Source organism: Sciurus vulgaris (assembly GCF_902686455.1).
Source record: "Sciurus vulgaris genome assembly, chromosome: 7".
Lineage (NCBI taxonomy): Eukaryota > Metazoa > Chordata > Mammalia > Rodentia > Sciuridae > Sciurus > Sciurus vulgaris.
The window spans coordinates 34,642,391-34,662,394 of NC_136467.1; the positions used below are offsets into that span (position 1 = coordinate 34,642,391).

The 20,004-nt window shown below is 39.2% G+C and overlaps 2 protein-coding genes across 16 annotated transcripts in view; one reads left to right on the forward strand and one right to left on the reverse strand.

Moving 5' to 3' along the window:
- The window catches only part of EPB41L2 (erythrocyte membrane protein band 4.1 like 2), a 193,489-nt gene extending 189,778 nt beyond the window's left edge, over positions 1-3,711 (forward strand). For all 15 annotated transcript variants that reach the window (XM_079148171.1, XM_079148164.1, XM_079148176.1 and 12 more), the window contains one exon: positions 2,457-3,711. The gene's annotated coding sequence lies outside the window, so the exon portion shown is untranslated. The remainder of the gene's footprint in view (positions 1-2,456) is intronic.
- Positions 3,712-5,529: 1,818 nt separating this feature from the next.
- Positions 5,530-16,050, reverse strand: SMLR1 (small leucine rich protein 1). Its single transcript, XM_079148221.1, has 2 exons — positions 15,019-16,050; positions 5,530-8,025 (listed from the first exon to the last, which is right to left on the reverse strand). Exons 1-2 carry the CDS (start codon positions 15,143-15,145, stop codon positions 7,940-7,942), a joined length of 213 nt encoding a protein of 70 aa, XP_079004347.1. The 5' UTR covers positions 15,146-16,050; the 3' UTR covers positions 5,530-7,939.
- Positions 16,051-20,004: the final 3,954 nt, after the last annotated feature.

Consider the following 20,004-nt stretch of genomic DNA (forward strand, 5'->3'; position numbering starts at 1 on the left):
GTGAAGAGAATCCTAAATCTTGTTCTCTCTGTAGGTTTCCAGGGACTGCTGACATCACAAGATCCTTTTCTTTTTCTTTTGTTTTTTTCACTGTAATAATTTTATTTAACCTAATATATCCAAAATATTATTTCAGCAGGTTATGGGGTTTGTTTTCTAATGTAAGCTAAGCAAAATGTCAACTCTGTCCAACAAATGATACATATTCATTAAGCAGAGCAAACAGAGACCAGTTCTTGGAGAACAAGAGTGGGTAGCGTGGCTAAAGGTCTTGGATAATGCCCAAGTGCAGTTTAAGTGATAATTTTATCCATTTCTCCTTACAATTCCCCACCTTTTCGTGATAACTAACCTAGCAAAAGACTCTCTTATGTTTTCTCCATTGATTTCTCCCTACCTTGAATCAAACAGAAATGCTAATGAGTAATAAAATAGCCTAAGGCAAACAGCAGGGTAGGAAACAATGAATTTGATTAATCAATCTGTCCTGAATAATCAAGATGCTATAATATTATCTGTGGTACATCTAAATGATGGAATTTTTTTCCATTACAATCAGTCTTAATTTTATCTAACCACATTCTAATTGACTTTGGGACCAGTGCCTTTTGGAAAGGACATTACTTATCACTCTCCACTGTCTTCTGTGATTACTTACTATTTGCCAAATTTCCTAATCAAGCTGAAATTGAAAATAAAACAGTTGCCTTCTTAAAACCTTTTTTTCCATGGGGACAATGTACCATTGTGGTTTTTTTTTAGATCTTTCCACTTACCTTTGATTATAGAATTCCCCAAGACGGTCTTTCATTTTTCCTTGTGTTCACACTTCTGTCAGTCTCAACTCCAATCTCTTTGTGCCAACTCCTACATGTATATTCCTGGTACTAATGCTTCACCCAGGCTCTTAAGTCCACTGTTCTCAGATACTTCCTTCTTAATCACACTTAAACTTTTCTCCAAATATGAGTGGACCACTCAGATTTCTGTAGCCACCACTCACACGTGGGTCCTGTCAGCTGGTGATAAATGACCTTTGCCGCCTTCTTCATCCTGCCCAGACTCTTGCAGTGGCTCCTGCCTTTACTGTACTGCCTTAAGCCTATTCACCACCCTGAAGCCACAGCAGGGTTTCCAGAAGATAAAAACGAGTCCTGCCAAACCCTTCCTCAAAACTAAAGGGGAAGCATTCTAACCTTTCCTGCGCTTATCCTGCCGTGCATGAACTAGCTGCCCTTTTTGGTGTTTTGACCTGCCTTTTGCCTCTCCCTGACTCTTGTACTCTGCTCTGGATCAGCAGACTGCCCGCTGGTCTATGTGTTCTTTCTGAATTCATTCTTTGTTTTCATGTTAGATCAAGTCCTCCTCAATCTAGTATTGAATAGACCTAATATCTACCTTGCCTTCCATTACTAATTCGTGCATTCTTTAATAATGTCCATTGCTTCACCATCCTATTGTTTCCATTCATTCCTGCCTCCTCTCGCACATACATTTTTATACCTATTTTAATATCCTAATACCATGCACCTTTCCACCTGTATCCCTCTTTCCATTCTCTTTACCTGGAGTGCCCTTTCTGTTCATTTCAATGAAGTGGAAATGGCTTTGGTTTTCTATCTCTGCCAGTCTTAAGACCCACACTGGTTTCTCTCTTTTTAGATTCTTACAGTATTTCCCCCTCACCCAGTGGGGAGATATTCCAAGACTCTAATGAATGCCTGAAACTGCAAGTAATACTAAATGAGTATATGTACTGTTTTTCCCCCCTTTCACCTTTTTACTTAGAGAAAGCACTTTACAGCTGCTTTTTGGCATATCTGAATTGCCAGTGTCACTGCTCTTGCGCTTTGGGCCTTTATTAAATAAAATAAGGGTTACTTGAACCATAAGCACTGTGCTGCTGTGACACTCAACCTGAAAACTGAGACATCTTTGAAGTGACTGATGGATAGGTAGCATGTGCAGTGTGCATATGCTGCACAAAGGGCTGATACATGGATTGAGTGGAATAGGGTGAGATTTCATCATGCCATCCTCAGAATGGTCCTCAGTTTAAAACTTATGAACTGTTTATTTCTTTAATTTTCCATATATTTTTGGATCTCAGGTGACCATACGTAACTGAAACTGCAAAACACAAAACTGGGGGAGTTCTATTATATGCAAATTATCTTCATCTTGTGTTAATTAAATCTGTGCAGTATATTCTTATTTGCTAGTTGTGTACTTGTCAGTTCTCCAGAAATTCTAGAGCCCTTAAGTTTGGAATAGCTGCTTGTGCTGGTCTTTTGGTAAACATTACTTACTATAGACCTTGGTAGATGACAGTTGATTACTTGATTAAAAACTTGATGAGCATTATGTAGCACTTTGTTCCATTTTTTGATTTTGGAATACTTAAACCTTGTCTCTCTCTCTCTCTCTCTCTCTCTTTTTTTTTTCTCCCCTCCTAGAAAGTCGTCTTCTAAACAACATTCAACTCTATGAACCTAAAGAATTTTGACCATTCCAAGTCTTAATGCCACACCACTACTCCAGCAAAATTGTGCTATGGCTGGTAACAGTGACCAGAAGCCTGAAGAATTAAAATGCCAACACCAAACCTTACCTTAACAGCTCTGGTCTGTACCGTTCTCGTGCATTTTTAATATATTTTGTTTTATAACCACTTCTAAATATTCTTGTTTTTTTTTTTTTTCTTTCTTCTTTTTTCTACTTTTTTTAATTAAGCAGTTTGGTTTTGTTTCCTGTTTACTTTGTGTACAACTACCTGCTTTTCATGACTCATTTGCTTAAATGACAGTGAACAAAGCCAGCCTGGGCTGGTACGGTGCTGTTCACTTGAACAGGTGCTGTTGTGCGGAAAGGAAACTCTGTGACTAATTTAGGTAGTGGTTTTTCTTCTTCCAGATTCTTTCCATTGAATTCTTACAGTCAATATTTACAATTTTCAGATTACAGTAAATATACTGTATGAGAAAAATATTAATAAGATTAAAAGCATTTCTTACATCTTGAAAAATTTTCTAATGTTTGAGAATTTCACTGGGGATTTTTTTATATTGAACCCTTTTGACTTTCCAGTCCTGTGACTTTTTACTTTTAGTAGAGAGTCAGAGAATCTCCAGACTGGAGAATTACGAAGTTCACTGACCATGCACTGTGCTCAGAGACACACCACAGTGCCAGTGCTTCTCAGACATACGCTCTTTGACAGCATTCCAGAACAGGAGGGAAGAGAAGAGAAATCTGTTTCTTCCCTTCTACTAAAAGATTCAGGCAGCTTAAAACCTTAGTGCTTTCTTTTTTAACATTTCCAAATTTCAATACTTTCCATTATTTGCACACTTGGGTAGAACACTTGCTTTGTATTAAACCTCCTTGTCTACATGTAAAACTGACCTTTTGTTATTAAGCAGGTATATCTCTTTCAGATAGTCTGATGATTCACACAGGTTTGAGGATGCTGGGGAGAAGGGTAGGGGGCTGTGGTGATTTGCGTTGGTTATAAGAAAGCTATACCATTTAAAGCTGACACCAGAGACCTGATAGGGACTTATTAACTGTATTGAAAATTTTTTTCCTTTGCTTTTGACCCTATGTATAGTTATGATGCCACATTAGATTTATAGCAGCTTCAAGTTGTATTAAATGATATTTTGCTTTCTGTAATACTGTTATAAAATAAAGTTTTGTTTATTCTCTAAATATGTTGCCTCTCCTTAATTTATTATAAAGGTTTTAAAAAATAAATTGGGAGGATGTTTTCCATCAGAAGTTCTACTAGTATTTTGTGGAATACAGCATTTTAAAATTTTGTTTTCCACTGTTTTATAGTCTGATGCTGCTGCCAGCATCACGGATTTGAAATGGTGAAAGCAGTGTTGAAAGTTTGTAAATCTAAATCTAATGTTTAGCATGCCAGATTCTTTCCACCCGCTTAAATAGTACACCCCAGCTTTTATAAATTCTCCAAGGGATATTTTTGCTTGCTTCCTTTGTGTATTTTTTTGTTTTGCTTTCAGGAACTGTTTTAGCTGCATCATCTGAATCCTGCTCCTCTGTTTCATATGCTTTTCTACATTGTGTCCACTCTGCTTTAACCTATCAGGCAAACCATACTGTTGGGGATGGGGGGGGGGGCTGCATCCAAGTCTAACTGGGAGGGCTTATTGTGGAGATTTCACCCGGCACATCGGATGATGTGTTTAATTTTCTTTTAAACACTGTATAGCAAATGGCAAATGGTATATTCCTTTTCAAATGTTATATAGAATTTCTTTCTGTAGTCACTTAAAGTGAATACATTAAATATAATTTGTATAACTTGTGTTTGAGCTCTCTACCCACTAAATTATCGTCAACTTGTAAAGGCCCTTTTCACTTTCTCTATAATTCTTAGAAAAACAACAACTCTCAAGAGAAGCATATCTCAGGAAGCCCAGACTTAGAAATGTGAAACCAAATGTGATTCTGAAAATATATCTCTCTTCAGAAAGTTTTTATGTATAGCACAGGTAAATCATAGGTTGATCTTCTCAGGATATTTTGAGGACCCTATTCTTTCATGTATTTAACAATAATAGCAGTGATAAAAAGAAAGTTTGTCTTTATAGCACTGATGGACTAGGAAATTTAGTGTGCTGTGTTCATTTAGAGCTCAGTTTTACTCAACTGAGACAGCAAGGACAGGTTGACATTCTGGAGCCATTGAGAGCATCTTTGAGGACTTAATACCCAAAGAGCCACTTGGAAAAATGTTGATAATCCCATGTGTAACATCAAAAAGGGTGTCTTTGTAAATATTGTATTTCTCAGGATGTCATAATCTTAATTGGTAAAGTGGACTTTGAAAGCCCCAAATCATAGAGTACATAGGAAAGTCAGCAAGGTTTGAAGATAGGGATTTGAAAAACTTCAATAAAGTAGAAAGAATATTTCTAAATAATGGAAATTGCAAATAAAAATTTTTGAATATGTGTTTCTTGCTTTATTCTGTTTGTCACTCATGTGTCCTGATATGAGTGGCATATGTCCTATATGCCGCTGCCTAAATGCTGATAAAACCTCAGAGGTCTTTTCTGATTAGCACATGCTAGTTATAAAGTCAGAAAGGAAGAATCCTATGAGCATCCTTTGAAAACTTCATAAACACAAATCAGAAATGGTTTACAGAATGTTTGACATGAATCCTGAGAGCTTCTTAGTTACAAGTTCTGATATTTGAGATTCTTTTTTTTTTTTCCCAACCAAAGAAGTTAAGATTTCAAAGGAAATCTGCTCTTAACTTTTTCCCCTTGCTACTGGAAAATTCTAGAGGTTGTTACCTGGACAGATTAATTTTAAGTCTTTGGCTTTTTACAAATGTCATCATGAATAGTATTTCAGAGAGCACGATATGTGCCTATGTATGCCCAAGTTTCTATTTTATCAACAGTACAGCTTTAGGATAGTACTGGCAGTTCATCTCTCTCTTTAGGATATGGACTGGCAGTTCATCTCTCTCTTTGCAAACCATCTTTTTTTGGTTTGTTTTTAGTTGTAGATGGACACAAAACAATATTTCGTTTATTTAGTTTTCTTTATGTGGTGCTAGGGAGTAAATCCAGTGCCTCACATATTCTAGGCAAGAGCTCTACCACTGAGCTACAACCCCAGTCCCTGAAGACCATCTTTAGCAATACCAGATTATCAGTGATCAACAAGAGAAATGGAAAATTCATGTTAGGTTAATTGTTTTTTAAAAAAGTAATAATTCCTTGGTAAATTTTCATTGAATAATAACATGATGTGACAGAACTTAATGCACCCATTAAAGTATTTTATTGAAGATTTAGTTGGAGAATCATTATCTCTACCTGGGAATTCTTTCAGATACTAGAACATTAGAAATAAGAAACTGTCGAGCTGACACCATTTTGAGTCAAAGGAGTATTTTGGCTCCTGGTAAAAGGCTTTGGAGCATTGAGTGGAACTGCCTATGGTGATGTAAGGAGACCAGGGCCTGGTCTGGGTGAAGACTGGGACAGCTGGTTTTGTAACAGTAGTGAAGAAAATGAAATCTTAAACTGGACCTACAAGCATGTGAAGAGCAAAGAGTTAACTCTGTAGCCACTTGGCCATGCTTAGTGGATGATTTGACAAATTTGTTAGCAGTGCCTTCAAACAGATGGTAATGAAATCTTTGGGACTTGTTTTCTCCATGGGAAAATCAACATGTTACTGTTCTTCCCTGCACAGAAAAAGTTCATGGAGTCCAGTCATAATTTCATTGGCGATTTCCTTACTCCCACTTTATTCTGTAGCAACAAGAAACAGGTCTTGATTTAAGCTACTTGGATACGCTTATTGTTGGAAACATGTATGTTTAGAGCTCATCTGTTACCACAATAGGAGAGGTGGTGGGCAGGCATCTACCAGAGCCCAAACTCAGACTCTCGAAGTGCCTATTTCTGGAGGAAGATGGAGCAAACCCTGATAGCTGCACCACAGATTTGGCTGGCAGCTGCTGAGATGAGGGTATGATGTGTCCTTTCACACCTTCTGTTAAAGAAAGCATTTTTACACAAGCTGATTCTATCAAAGGCTAAAAAGAGATCCCTCCCAGAACCGAGAGAATAGTGTTATTCCTTCCATATGGCACGAACACTGTTGTTATAAATTATCTGTCTGAAAGCCCCAGCAGACATTTTCATTATAATCAAGTGCAATAAAATGGAGAAGTGAGTGTGAAGAGTTGAACAGTGAGTTATATTATGTAAGAAGTGCAAACAGACCATTCACAATGCATATGAGGAATTTGGGGGTGGGGCTGGCGGGAAGAAGCAGAAAATATCTGGCACTGTTGATGCATTATTTATGCTTTGGGTCATCCCCACAATCTTTTGTATGACTCTTACTACCAAAATTGGTGCGTTTCTTAGAGCTGACAAAATTTATTGTATAAAACGAATCACCAAGAGCCTGCTAGTCATGTGCAAAGACTGGAATATAACCAGATTTAGGAAGTATCAAACATTTTGTTAATGTTAGTAGGAAAATGTGGAGAGTACAATAGTAATATATTTAAACCAACACCTTAGATTAAATGTTTCTTTCAGTGGTCTGTGTTGGCTCTTCAGGGTTTCCATAGAGGGAGAATTCTGCTAGTGAAATGTAGACTTCTTTCCATATTTAGAAATAGCTCCCTGACGTTGTGGGTTTTAGAGGCAAAGACTTGAATTCTTCTCCCCAGGAGCTGTGTTCACGTGTTCTCCTTTTCTTTTCCCAACACCAAATTGCGCTTATTTCCAAGTTGCACCATGTTGAGAGCTACATGGATGAGTGATCTCTACCTAGTATTATTGAGACTCCTCTTGTTTTGTTTGTCACAGTGATGATTTGTGAAAGCTCTTGGGAAATGGAGAGGCACATACTCAGGTCCAGAAATGTCTGAAATGGTATCATGGAAGAGTTGCTGCCCTGCTAGAGAAGCAAGTGTGGACACCCTTTCATAAAGCATCCACAGAGCTCCTGCAGGGCACTCATCTTTTGCTATTTATTTATTTGATCTCTTCAGGAGTTTCCTCACTTCTAAAATCAAAATTATGTGGGTTTTCATTGGATCCTATAATACTGATGCCTGAGAATTTTATTTAAAAATGCGATTCAAAGTCAACAATCACAGTAACAGTTTAAACGTTATGATATGTCCAGTCCATTGAGCCTGTTCAAGTAAATCTTATGTATCTGGTGCTTTCCAAAGAACTGTTGAAGCTGAGTTTCAGAAGTCCTCTTGGGTAATAGCTGCCACTTTTCAGAGTGACTCAGAATAGTTATCCTAGGATTCTACTCTGGTGGTGGTTCTAGTTTATCAACCTACTTTGTTAAACTGAAGACCATTGCTCTGTGACCAGTAGAAATTCATTGTGCTTTAGCCATTGGTCAGTTCGAACAGTCACATCCTTTTCATTTTCTTGTGCAGGGAAGAGTTGCCCTTGCACTCATACTGGTGACGAGGAATCTGAGGTAGTTCTTCATTAACTGAAAAGAAGAATGCCGGTTAGTAATTTGCAAACAGCTGAATGCCATTGGTTCTTTAGAGGTCATAAGTGGCTAGCTACTAGCTGGCATTTCTGGCTGGTGACCCTATGAGTTAGAGAAGCCCAGGTCTTCAGGGCAAGTCAGAACTTGCTCACCATCTCAGCCACTTCTAAAGAAAAGGTCCTGGCTAACGTGCACAAATGACTGTAACAAAAAAAAAAAAAAAAAAAAAAAAAAGGCTGTCATTCAATAAGCCAACACTAAGCTTGTGAATAGGCCAGGAGTTGCGGAAACAGGGTTTCTGCCCCTGCTCCTCCCCACTCCTAATTTATTTAGGCATTTATAATTCATAGACAAGATCAGTCTTTTCCCTCTACCTTTTGGCATCTTTTACTAACTATATGAACTATATGACCATTTCAACTTTTCACAATCTGTATATTCTTTTTTATTTTTTTTAGTTGAAGATGGACATAATTTCTTTATCTTATTTTTATGTGGTGCCGAGGATCGAACCCAGTGCCTCACACATGCAAGGCAAGCACTCTATCATTGTGCCATAATCCCAGCCCACAACCTGTATATTCTTTAGCTCCTTAGAATATAACTAGTTAAGGCTACTCTATCAAACTACTTAACCTCGTCAATGACATCCTCATTACTCCTATTGACTAAGTCTAGTGGCATTTTCCAATCCTCAGTTTTCTTCTAGCATTTGAGATGAGTCCATTCCTCCCACCCCGTCAGTCTCCTCCCTTCAGCTTTTGTTATGTACTGTTTCTGTGAGTTCATCTCTTGGAGTTTCAACTAGTTTCTGGCTGGTGATTAAATAGATTTGAGCCCCTCCCACCACCCTGCACTGGGGATTGAACCCAGTGATACTCTGCCACTGAGCTGCATGCCCAGCCCTTGTAATACTTCGAGATAGGTCTAAGTTTCCCAGATGAGCCTCAAACTTTCCATCTTCCTGCCATAACCTCCTGAGTAGCTGGGGTTACAGATGTGCACTCCTGCATGTCCCCAGATTTGATCTTTAGCTAACCCTGAGATCTTCCTTGAGATCTCAACACATAAAAAACATCAAAAAACATCTTCCTTCTTGAATACCACCAACACGCAATCCTGCTTTTGCTTTTAAAAGTTTTATTTTCAGAATAGAATTCAATCAAACCAGGCAACCTGGAGCTTCTAAACTCATGGGAAATGATAAACATATTTTTTAAATTAAAACTGAAAACGTTATTTGTCTTTTACATCAAATCCACGCAAACTTTCCCTTGTCAGTTACTTTATATGCCTTGCACCACAGAACATGCACCTTTCCCTGACCTGGATTCTGTTAGGCCTTCACAAAAGCTAATTTTGCTCAGGAGATGGGGCATGTGCTTAGATGATGACAAACTCTAGGTCATTGAGCCTCCTGATTCAATGGCCAATATTTGCCAAGCACCTGCTGTGTGCCAGACAGAGAGTGAAGCCCTTCCAGTGTACTCTCTCTTAATTCTTGTAATGACATAATCTGGTCACCAGTAGTATTATTCATTTGTAGATGAACCATCTGAGGCAGACAGACACCAAGATGAAGCAACTTTCCCAAGATCACAAAAACTGATGGGTTCAAGATTTGATGTCAGGCAGTCTGACTTCAGAGTTCACCACTTTGAGCCACTGGGTTTCATGGCCTTACCACATAGGTTATTGCTATTTCAGATGTCTTTTTGAGGTAGCACATGACTTTGCTTTCAAACTCAGTAAAATGAGTAATTTCCTCCCTTTCTTTCTGAATTACCAATGACTAACTTTACCAAATGTTTGAATGAGGGACCAAGATACAAATTGTAGAGCTGGAAAATGGGTAATCTGAATAATGATATTGAAATAAGAGAACTAGAGTCGAGGGAACAAGAAGCAGCTCAACAGTCTACCGTGAGTCACCTATTCCAGGAAACAGAATGTGCTAGGCATCGTGTAAAGAACAAGAGGAATAAAATAATTTATCCCTCTCCTGAAAGAGCTTGCAATTGGGCCATCATTTTATTTTGGTAGGTCTGTTTAGGAGGGTGTTCAGAGAGATTAGGCAGGTATTCTTGAGAACACCTGAGTTTGTTATTGTGGAAAATTCTGCAAGCAATGAGGTCTTCCCTATTGGGCCCTGGGTGAAGAAATATAATCTCTGACTCAGGAGTGGAGGAACCACCATCATTAATAAGAATAATTATTCCTGTTATATGAGATTAAGCAAACCTTTCAAAGCTTTTGTCAAATTCTGTCTTATTTCAGCTTCTCCCATAATGGGCTTTCTTTCAAATTGGTGGTAAATTTATTTGCCTGGGACAAAAGGATTCATCCCTTGGGCAGATACTCTGCTTATCTGGTGTTCACTTCTCCAGGAGTAGTGTTTCTACTGAGAGGGGACTGGCTTTGGAACCAGAGAACCAGGATCCAAATCCTGTCTCTACTGCTTTCAAGGTGAGTGACCAAGGGAGATTTACTTAATGATTCTAATAATAGCTATTTTTATCAGTGACACACACACTGCCTTCTTGGAATGTATGGGCCAGGAGGGGTAATAATGACTAAGAGTTGTTCAGCATGGGCACTGTTAAGAACCTCATGTGCATTACCTCACTTGATCCCCATGCCTACCCTATAGCTGTGCTCTGCTCTTTCTATTTTACAGATGAGGAAGCTGAAACTTTTAGAAAAGTAGAGAGGATTTCAAATCCTTATTGGTTTGACTCCTTGGTCTGAGCTCTTAACCATTTTATTCTTCTAACTCAAGTTAATCTGCTCTTTCCAAATAATAATTACAATTTTTTTTTCCTTTTTGACTGGTGGCCACTAAAACATGTATATGAAGTCCAGTGAAAGATGCCTAGGTACCCTGCATACTTTCAATACCTACCTGTCTGTTATGGTATAAATACAAGTTGTTGAAGGCCAGAACCTGATCAGTAACCTTATTTTGGATCTAATTCCACACGCACTTTTAGGCATTCAAAAGACACAATCTTTTTCATAATGATTTTTTGGCCTTTTTTTTTTTTTTTTTTTTTTTTTTTAATCAGGGTGATGATGTTTTCAGGACTGGGGATAGAGGTCTAGAAATCTCAGGATTTGGGGAGATAAGATAGTCAAAACTTTTACTATAGGAGATGTAAAATGTCCATGCAGGGGTAGATGAAGGGTCTGGCTATGGCAAGTATGAAACCTAGACCTCTAACCCAAGGCCAACTTCTCAAGGCAACTGACCCAGATCGAAGCAGGATGTTAGTGGTGTTTTTCTTCCTGCATGAGAAAATTGATGCTCTCTACATACTAATTAAATTTACATGCACCATTACCTCCTAAGGCTTGAAGAGTTAGGGATTAACGCTGAATGATTACAGCACCTCCACATGCTTTCCATCACTTCTAAAATGGCTCTCTAGCCTGGCAGTCTAGGATGTATGAGACAGGCAAGCTGGTTTCCGTTTTGGAATGCAGGACTCTGGGGTTCTGTGAATGCACCAGTTAATCTGTCAACATCCCTCTCGTTACAGGAACAAAATAGGAATGATGACACTTTCCATAGCCCTGTTTAGAAGATTAATGGCATCAAATTTGCCCATCTGTTTACAGTTTTTAAGTGATGTAGCTAAATGGAGATTTAAACTGGTGATATTTTATTTTGGACCAAGTGATCTTGCTTGTCCTCAACCTGGAGAGAGAATATTACTGCTTACCCTTAGGAAAATGACCACAGGAAGAACTATAATTTTTAAACAATAAGCTTTGGGTGAGGCCTCCTTTGCATTAACTGACTGAGGCAGACATTTTTGTTATGCCACAATAAACAGCGCCTTTAGCTTCCTCTCTCCTCCCATACCCCTTGCCAGAACTTGGATGCTCCAGGCTCACTTCAGTGAGAGCAAAAGTAAGCAGCAATGGAGAGGGTGGCTTGTGACATCACTGTTGGTTCCCCATGGCTGGCTCAGTGGCCTCAGTGCTGACATTTGGGAAAAAAGGAGAGAGGTCAGATTATTCTTCATCCCTTTGACTAGACATCGACGGAGGCCAGGGTCAGAAACATATAGATTTGTAACAGTTCTAACTTTTGATGATTTGTCTGGTTTTTGAGGACTGTAATTGTTTCTTTCCTTTTCTCTTTCCTTTCCTTTCTCAGAGCCCCTACTAAAAATATTTTCCAATATCTGGGAAAATTACTGGTGTACGGTAGTACTTTGATTTGTTTTACTACCTAAACTCTGTGGAAATGTCATCCCCATTGTGATGTATTAATAAGTGGGACCTTTAAGAGGTGATTGGGTCATGAGAACTCTTCCTGAATGAATGGGTTCCTGTGGTCGGTTATAAAACCAACTTGGCTCTATCTCTTAGATGCTCCCCTGGCACTATGTGATGCTTTGTGCTGCCTTAGAACTCTACAGAGAGCTCCCACCAGCAGGCCTTCCCCAGATGCAGTCCCTCGACCTTGGACTTCCCAGCCTTTAGAACCATAAGAAATTTTATTTCTTTGTCAATTACCCAATCATATTCAGTTGTGGGAGCAGAAAATAGACTAAGGCAGGTAGATTCACTCATACTTGTTGAATGAATAAAAGAGAACAATTGCTATCCACAAGTGGTGTGCAAGTTTGGAGCAAGCTTTAAAGTTGGTTGAAGGACTCTATGCAGAGAGTATTGGTCCCTCAGCATGTGAGGCTGATATTCTTGCTGTTCATTGGGTTAGATCCTGTGCTACAAAAAGAAGAAAGGGAAGATTTACAGTTGTGAAAAAGTCTAGGACAGGCTTATCAGCATGCCAGAATTTGGGAGAAAGAAATAAGAAATAATAGTTCTTTGGGGTCTTCTGTTCCCTTTAGTGTAATCCTTCAGAAGCTCTGATTTTGTTGAGCTATGAACTTAAGGTTATAATTTATGTCTGTGACTTGATCTCTTAGACCCCTTATGTGGGCAGGCTATGCTGCAGGCAGAAGGGATCACTGTACGCATGTTGGGCACTTTGTCTAGGCCTGGCACTGAAGTTGGCAATTTGCCTGCATTTCCCTAAGATCATCCCTCTGGGATGCCAGGCTACATCATCAATGGCAAGTTGACTTTCCCAGTGTATTCTTAATAAGATACTGTAGACTCATACGCATTTTACATATTATTATAAGTGTTTTCCCAGGATAAGTAGAGCTATAAATCAAGATCTGCCCTCTTTTTGCAGAGTCTGCCCCAAATACCAGATATCCTACTGAATTATCTGATCTATAAAAACTGGTAAGCAGAGATCAGTAAGAGACTTTAAAATCCATGAGCCTCTCCTGACCTGTTGTTTGCCTTATTTCATGGCTGATACATTTTTGAGATACTGAAAATTTTATCTTGCCCAAGAGGCAGTCAGGGATAAAAGTTGGGAGCTACATGAAGCATTCAAGGTCCTGAGCGTGACATCCACATCCTATTATTTCTCCCTAGAGTGCTCAGTGTCAGTGGGAGCCTGGGATATGTGGCTGATGGTGGTCTTGCAACAACCATGAAGGCCTGCAATGTGGAAATGTTTGCAGCTGCTGGACAGTTTGGGACAAAGGAAAACTGTAGTTAGATCTTGGAGATTTCTGATTTTCTTTTCCTTTGTTGGAGTCTCTTACCAGGGCTTAGTAGTCTTGCGAGTCGGAGTCACAGAACATCTAGCGGACTGGTTTGGGGGCAGCGCAGGATGAACTGACTTAATAAAGGAAAGGTTTACTCTAAAGGTTTACTCGACATAATAGAGTGAAACAATACAGCTTCATCACCCAATAAGAGAGCTGTTTGTAAAAATGAGACACACAAAGTGAAAGGCTGCAGGGTGTTTGAGTAAATTACGATGTGAAATTTGAGATTATTTAATATACTCTTTATCCTCTAGAATTTCTCAATGTCATAAATCTCCCCTTCGACATAAATATCTCTATTTGCTTTGCTATTAGATTTTAGGTTATATATTATGGCATTCATCATTTAAGATTCTGAATATATTTATATAGAAACATACATGACATTGTTCGGACTTTGCAAGTTTCTGTGGAAGAGGAGGGGTTTTCAATTTTATTTTTTAGTGTTGTAATATGACACTGTCAAAATTAAGATTTTGAGTGATTTTTGTTGATATTGCTAAAATAGCTATAAACCTCTATGATACCTAATATCTACTGGATGGAGAATGAATATGTATTCTATCAAGTCTCAGCCCAGTTTCATTAATTTTAACTATAGCAGAGTAGTCTCACCAGGAGCCAAGTGTCCATTTCAAATCACCTTCCTAAGATAATAAACTTCCTAAGATATCCTCCCTTCCTTCCTGCCTTCCTTCCTCCCTTCCTTCCTCCCTTCCTTCCTCCCTTCCTTCCTGCCTTCCTTTCTCCCTCCCTCCCTCCCTCTCTTCCTTCCTTCTTTCTCAGATATCTTGACACTATACTCTCATACCAAGGTCACACGCCCATTAGGGCTTTACCTTTGCCAAGCACTGTGACACCACAATGTTTGGAACATTCTCTGACTAGAAATGCAGTGAATGAGAAAGTAGTGTGCCTGTGCAAACAATCATGGGCACATGCACATGCAGAGACAACCGGTGGGTACCCACCTGCACCTGGGCACATATACATATTCATCTGTCATATGGATAAGGCAGACCACGGACAGTGTTTTCAATGTTGGTGAATCTGTTGCCTTAAGAGATAGAGACAAGCAATTGTGTGTCAAAATTGCTGATTCACAGTTTGAGCAACTACTCAGGGGTCCCTACAAGTCTTCACATCCTACCACACAGTCTGCAGTACTGAAATGATCAAACTTTGCCCATTTCACCAAAGACCTCAAGGGGTTGGAGGTGGGGTTAGGAGAGAGTACCTGCAAATCAAAAAAGGTGTTCTTCCAGGCCACCCAGCAACACTGACATGTTTTGAAGTTTTGCCTAGGGAAAGCACATCTAAGTCCTTCCTTGTGTGGCTTCACACTTACCCTCAATCAGTTTGATCCTGAAGTAGGCGATGAGGAGGAGCAGCAGCAAAGCCACAGGCAGGAAGACCCCAGAGAACAGGAACCAGCCGGGGAGCTCTGTCAGGAAGGCTGACAGCACGGGGTGCATGGCCAATGCAAGGCCTCACTGGCGGTGGGATTCACGAGCGGGACCGGGCAGTGCCACTCAGTCTGCGGTTGTATACTGCTGGGGCTCTGGCCTTTGCTCAGCACAACTCCGTGAAACTTTTCGTGGACTTTGCTCTATTTAAATTGCCCCATTATTCTGAGATTGCTGGCAGGTTACTCTGTAACTCAGTTACAAAGCTTAGAGGAATTGAAAAGCAAATCTCACGAGCTCTCCTAGAGGTGGGTGTTTATCTGGTGGGGATGGAGGTGACTCCAGGAACCTCAGATTGCTTTGTCTTCAGTTTATCAGGAACGTACTCCTCTGAGAAGTACATTCATTTATTCAACAAACAGGTAATTCTTCTAGAACCCAATCTGTGGACCACACACTGGGTGTATGAAGAAGAGCAAGCCATGGACCCTGCCCTCTGAGAGTGGAGACGAGTGACAGTGGCCACAAATGACCAGTGGTGGAGGGGCTGGTGACGTGGCTCTTTTCCTTCTCCCCTTGATGCTCGCACTCTGGGCTCTGCTGCTTACTTTCCTTGGAGGATGGGCAGGAACCCCGCTGTTTCTGGGAAGAGCACGAGCAATCTGTTGGCAGAAGTCAACACGGATGCTGACTCGGTAACTGCACTGAGTTGCCTTTGACAGCATTGAGGAAAAATTTCTCTAGTCCAAAGATCCCCTGGAGAATTTGGAAATTTTGAGGGGAATTGGCAGCCACCTTCTGGGGATCATTCTTCTCATGTTCTCACCCTGTCCCCGCCCCTGTTGGCAGCTGCCTGACTGGCGAGTGGCCAGCAGTGTATGGACAAGCTGCTGTCAGTGCCTCCCAAATTCTTCCCTTAGGGATTTTACATGGCTGTGCAGTCTGTCCCAGCTGTAGAGTCTGCACCCTCATTTACCAATTAATAAATCTGGGATGCCTGCCTGGCATTCCTGAGCAAGGACCCATAAAGAGTTTCCCTCTCAGAAGACAGGCATCTTGATTTCCGAAGGAACCATTAAGAACACCCCAGATCATGTCTGCATCCATTGCACTTTACATGCTTCTCCCCTCATTCCACAAACCCACAGCAGGGTGCTGTTGCTATTATTCTTGCAGGCCTTCCATTGAGATGGCTCTCTGGTGCTCTCTGACTTGAAGGGGATGCTAATTTGTAAAGTGTCAATCTTCAAGGAACCTCTATGTGCAGGTGACATTACCAGGGAGATGTTTGTCATGTTCTTTCTTCCTGTTTCATTGCATTCAGCAAGGTTTTGTTGAATGCCTAGACTAAGGTAAGTAGGGGGAAGAAGCAAACATAAATGACAATACTGTTAGCTCTCAGATCGACATGTAAACAAAGTGCAAGGGAAGCGCTGAAAAGAGACTGATTAATTGCAGTCAGGGAACTGCAGAGTTCATTAAGAAGATAGCATCTGAGCTGAGCCTAAGGGATGAGTAGCTGAGGAAGTCCCGCAGCAAACAGGCAGCAGGCAGGGTTTGTGGAGGTTAGGGAAGAATCGAGAGTGGCTGAATGGCAGGGAGTTCAGGCTAGAGAATGTCTTCAGAACTGAAGCTGGAAAAATGTGTTAGCATCAAATCTTAGGGACTCTTAAGTGCCCTAAGTTATATGCTATTGGGACAAGGGGATTAATCAAAGGTCTTTGATCATGGCAATGAGTGATCTGAGGTGGGCATAGGAAACATTTAGGTAGCACTTTAAATAATGGACTGGAAATAAGAGATGGGGGAGGCTATCTCAACATAAAATCAAGATGTAGGAGTCTGAGTCTGAGTTCGATCACAGAGGAGGGAGAGAAGCAGACAGAGAGGTTGCAGGAATGAAAAGAACAGCCCTTGGTGAGTAATTAAATGGAGAGAGGTAGATTTCACCAGCCATCTAACAATCATTAAGTGCTTACTCTATGTCAAGTTCTATATAAATAGCTTATGGTTATATCTTATTTAATCCTCATAGTACTCTTATGAGGTAGAGATACAGATGGGAAATGAGGCCAGAAAGGGCTAGTGCCTTGCCTAAGACACAAATCTAGTGACAAAGATGAGATTCAGTCTGGAACCCATGCTGTCATCCATCATGCCATCTGGTTGGTTGGTGGTAATGGTGGGAAGATGCTGGTGCTGCAAACTGAGACCTGAACCCAGGCTGGGCAGCAGGTTTGGGTGGGACAAGTATGGAATTTTGCAAGGTTTAAATTGGAAGTGGTATACAACTACCTGTTCAGTGAGAATCGGGTGGAATTATGGAGTTTAGGAGAGAGGACAAGGTTTGCAATATAGATTTGGTATTTGTTAGTGTTTTATTGGCTGGACTTGGTGGGATAGAGATTAGGAAGGAAGGAAGGAGTGTGTATGATGATAAAGGACCAGCTATTGATCCTAAAAAATGCTCTTATTTAGGACGTGAGAGGAAAGATAAGAACGAGGGAAAGAAATTGAGAAGAAGGGAAACTCTGAAGGTGGAAGAGGAACTGGAGAAAATGGTGTTAGGAAATTGGTGGCAAAAGAAGTTCTTTGAAGGTAAGGTATCATTTACTGGATCTGATGTAATTCTAAATCACATTGAAAGTTTTCAGAGCTCATGATCTTTGAGGTAGACTTAAGTTTTTTTTTTTTTTCCATAAGTAACTCCTGTGGAAGATATTCAACATAAAATAAACTTCACATACTTTAAGTGTACAAGTTAGTAATTTTTATATGTGTGTGTACGCCCATGAAACCATCACCAGGATCAAATGATGAACATTATCCTCAAAGTATCTCATATCATTTTTCTATCTCTGATTCCATCTCCCAAATCCCCAGGCAACCACTGATCTATCACATGTAACTATATATTAGTTTGCAATTTCTATAATTTTTACAAATAGAATTATCCAGTATATCTTTTTTGTTTACTTTCTTTCACTCACCATAACTATTTGAAATTCATTTGTATTATTGCCTGCATCAATCATTATTGCCACATATTGCTGATTAGCATTTTATTGTATGGCTAAACCATCTGCTTATCCTCCTATTGAGGAATATTTGGGTTTCCTATTTTAGGCTATTGCAAATAAAACTTCTTTGAACATTCCTATGCACGTCTTTACATAGACATATGCTTTCATTTCTCTTGGTAAATACCTAGTAGAATGGCTGGATCATATAATAGATATAATGTTGATGTTTTAAGAAATTGCCAGACTGTTTTCCAGCTGGTGATACCATATTATATTCCCACCAGTGGTGCATGATAGTCCAGTTCCTTCACATACTCAGCAACTCTTGGTATAGTGAATCTTTTTGATTTTAGCCATTTCAGTGGTGTGAAGTGGTATCTTGTTGTGGTTAATATGCATTTCATTAATGATGTTGAACATCTTTCATGTCCTTATTTGACATGTGTGTAATTTGTTTCGTGAAAAGACTGTTCATCTATTTTGCCCATTTTAAGAAAAAAAGTCTTTAAAATTAAAATTTAAGAGTTCTTTCCATTGTGGGGTGCTATGGCTTGTGCTTCTAGTTGTAGCTACTCAGGATGTTGAGGCAGGAGGATCACTTGAGCCCACGAGTTGAGACCAACCTAGACAACATAGTGAGACCATATCTAAAAAACAAGTTTTTTATGTGTTCTAGAAACAAGTCATTTATTAGATATATGATTTTTAAGAACTTTTCTTTCAGTCTGGGTCCTGTCTTTCCATTTACTTAGTTATTAGATAGCATATAGATTTTTGATTTTGACAAAGTCCAATTTGTTCTTTTATAGATTATGCTTTTCATATATAAGAAAACTTTGTCCACCCCAAGGTTGCAAAGATCTTTTCCTATGTCTTCTTTTGGAAGTTTTATAGCTTCAGGTTTGTATTTAGGTTTATGATCTACTGTGAGTTAGTTTTTGTCTGTGGTGAGAGGTATAGGTTAGAGTTTTCTCCTTTTTTTATTTTGCATATAGGTATGCAAATTGTCTCAGCACTATCTGTCAAAAAAACTACTCTTGTCCCTCTGAGATGGCTTTGTATCTTTGTCAAAAAAAAGAAGTCAGTTATGTGGGGCTCTACTTCTGGTACTATCTATGGTGTTCCACTAATCTAATTGTTAATAGTTTCACCAATACCTTTGTCTTTGGTATTGTTGTTTTAAAATAAGTTTTGAACTACTCCAACTTTGTTCTTTTTCAAAATTGTTTTAGCTAGTGTATGTCATTTTTATCTCTATGTTTGAATTAGTTTATCAATTTCTATAATAAGATCTGCTAGGTTTGCATTGACTCTATAAGTAAATATGGGGAGAGAATTGGTATTTTAACAATGTTGAGTCTTGTGAACCATGAGCATGATATATATTCCATTTCTTTGGGTCTTCTTTAACTTCTCTCAACTATGTTTTGTAGTTTTTAGTATACCTGACTTTATTCAACATCTTTTGTCAGTTTATCACTGTTTCATATTTTTATGTGATTATAAAGAATATTGCTTTTTAAATTTCAATTTTTGATTGTAATTGCTAGTATGAAAGGTTTTCTTAATTTACAAAATTTACTCATTACTGGGTACTACAGCTGGATTAAGTATTAGAATTTATTAAAACATCCTTCAGAACTTGAGACCTTTTATCACTAAAAGCTATGATATTAATCTACTTTGATTCTTGGGAGTAATACATGGTAGGCACAGAGGCTATTAAAAAATGGAAATGTTTGAAGCACTGATAATCTGTTTGATTTGCTAGAATTTCAGTGGAATTCTATAAAGAGTGTACAATTTGCTGCTATAATAGCAGATTCTTTACCTGCTTTTTGCCAAGTAAGAACAACCATACATATCTTTGGAAAAATGTACACTGGTGAAAATAGAGGGACGCAT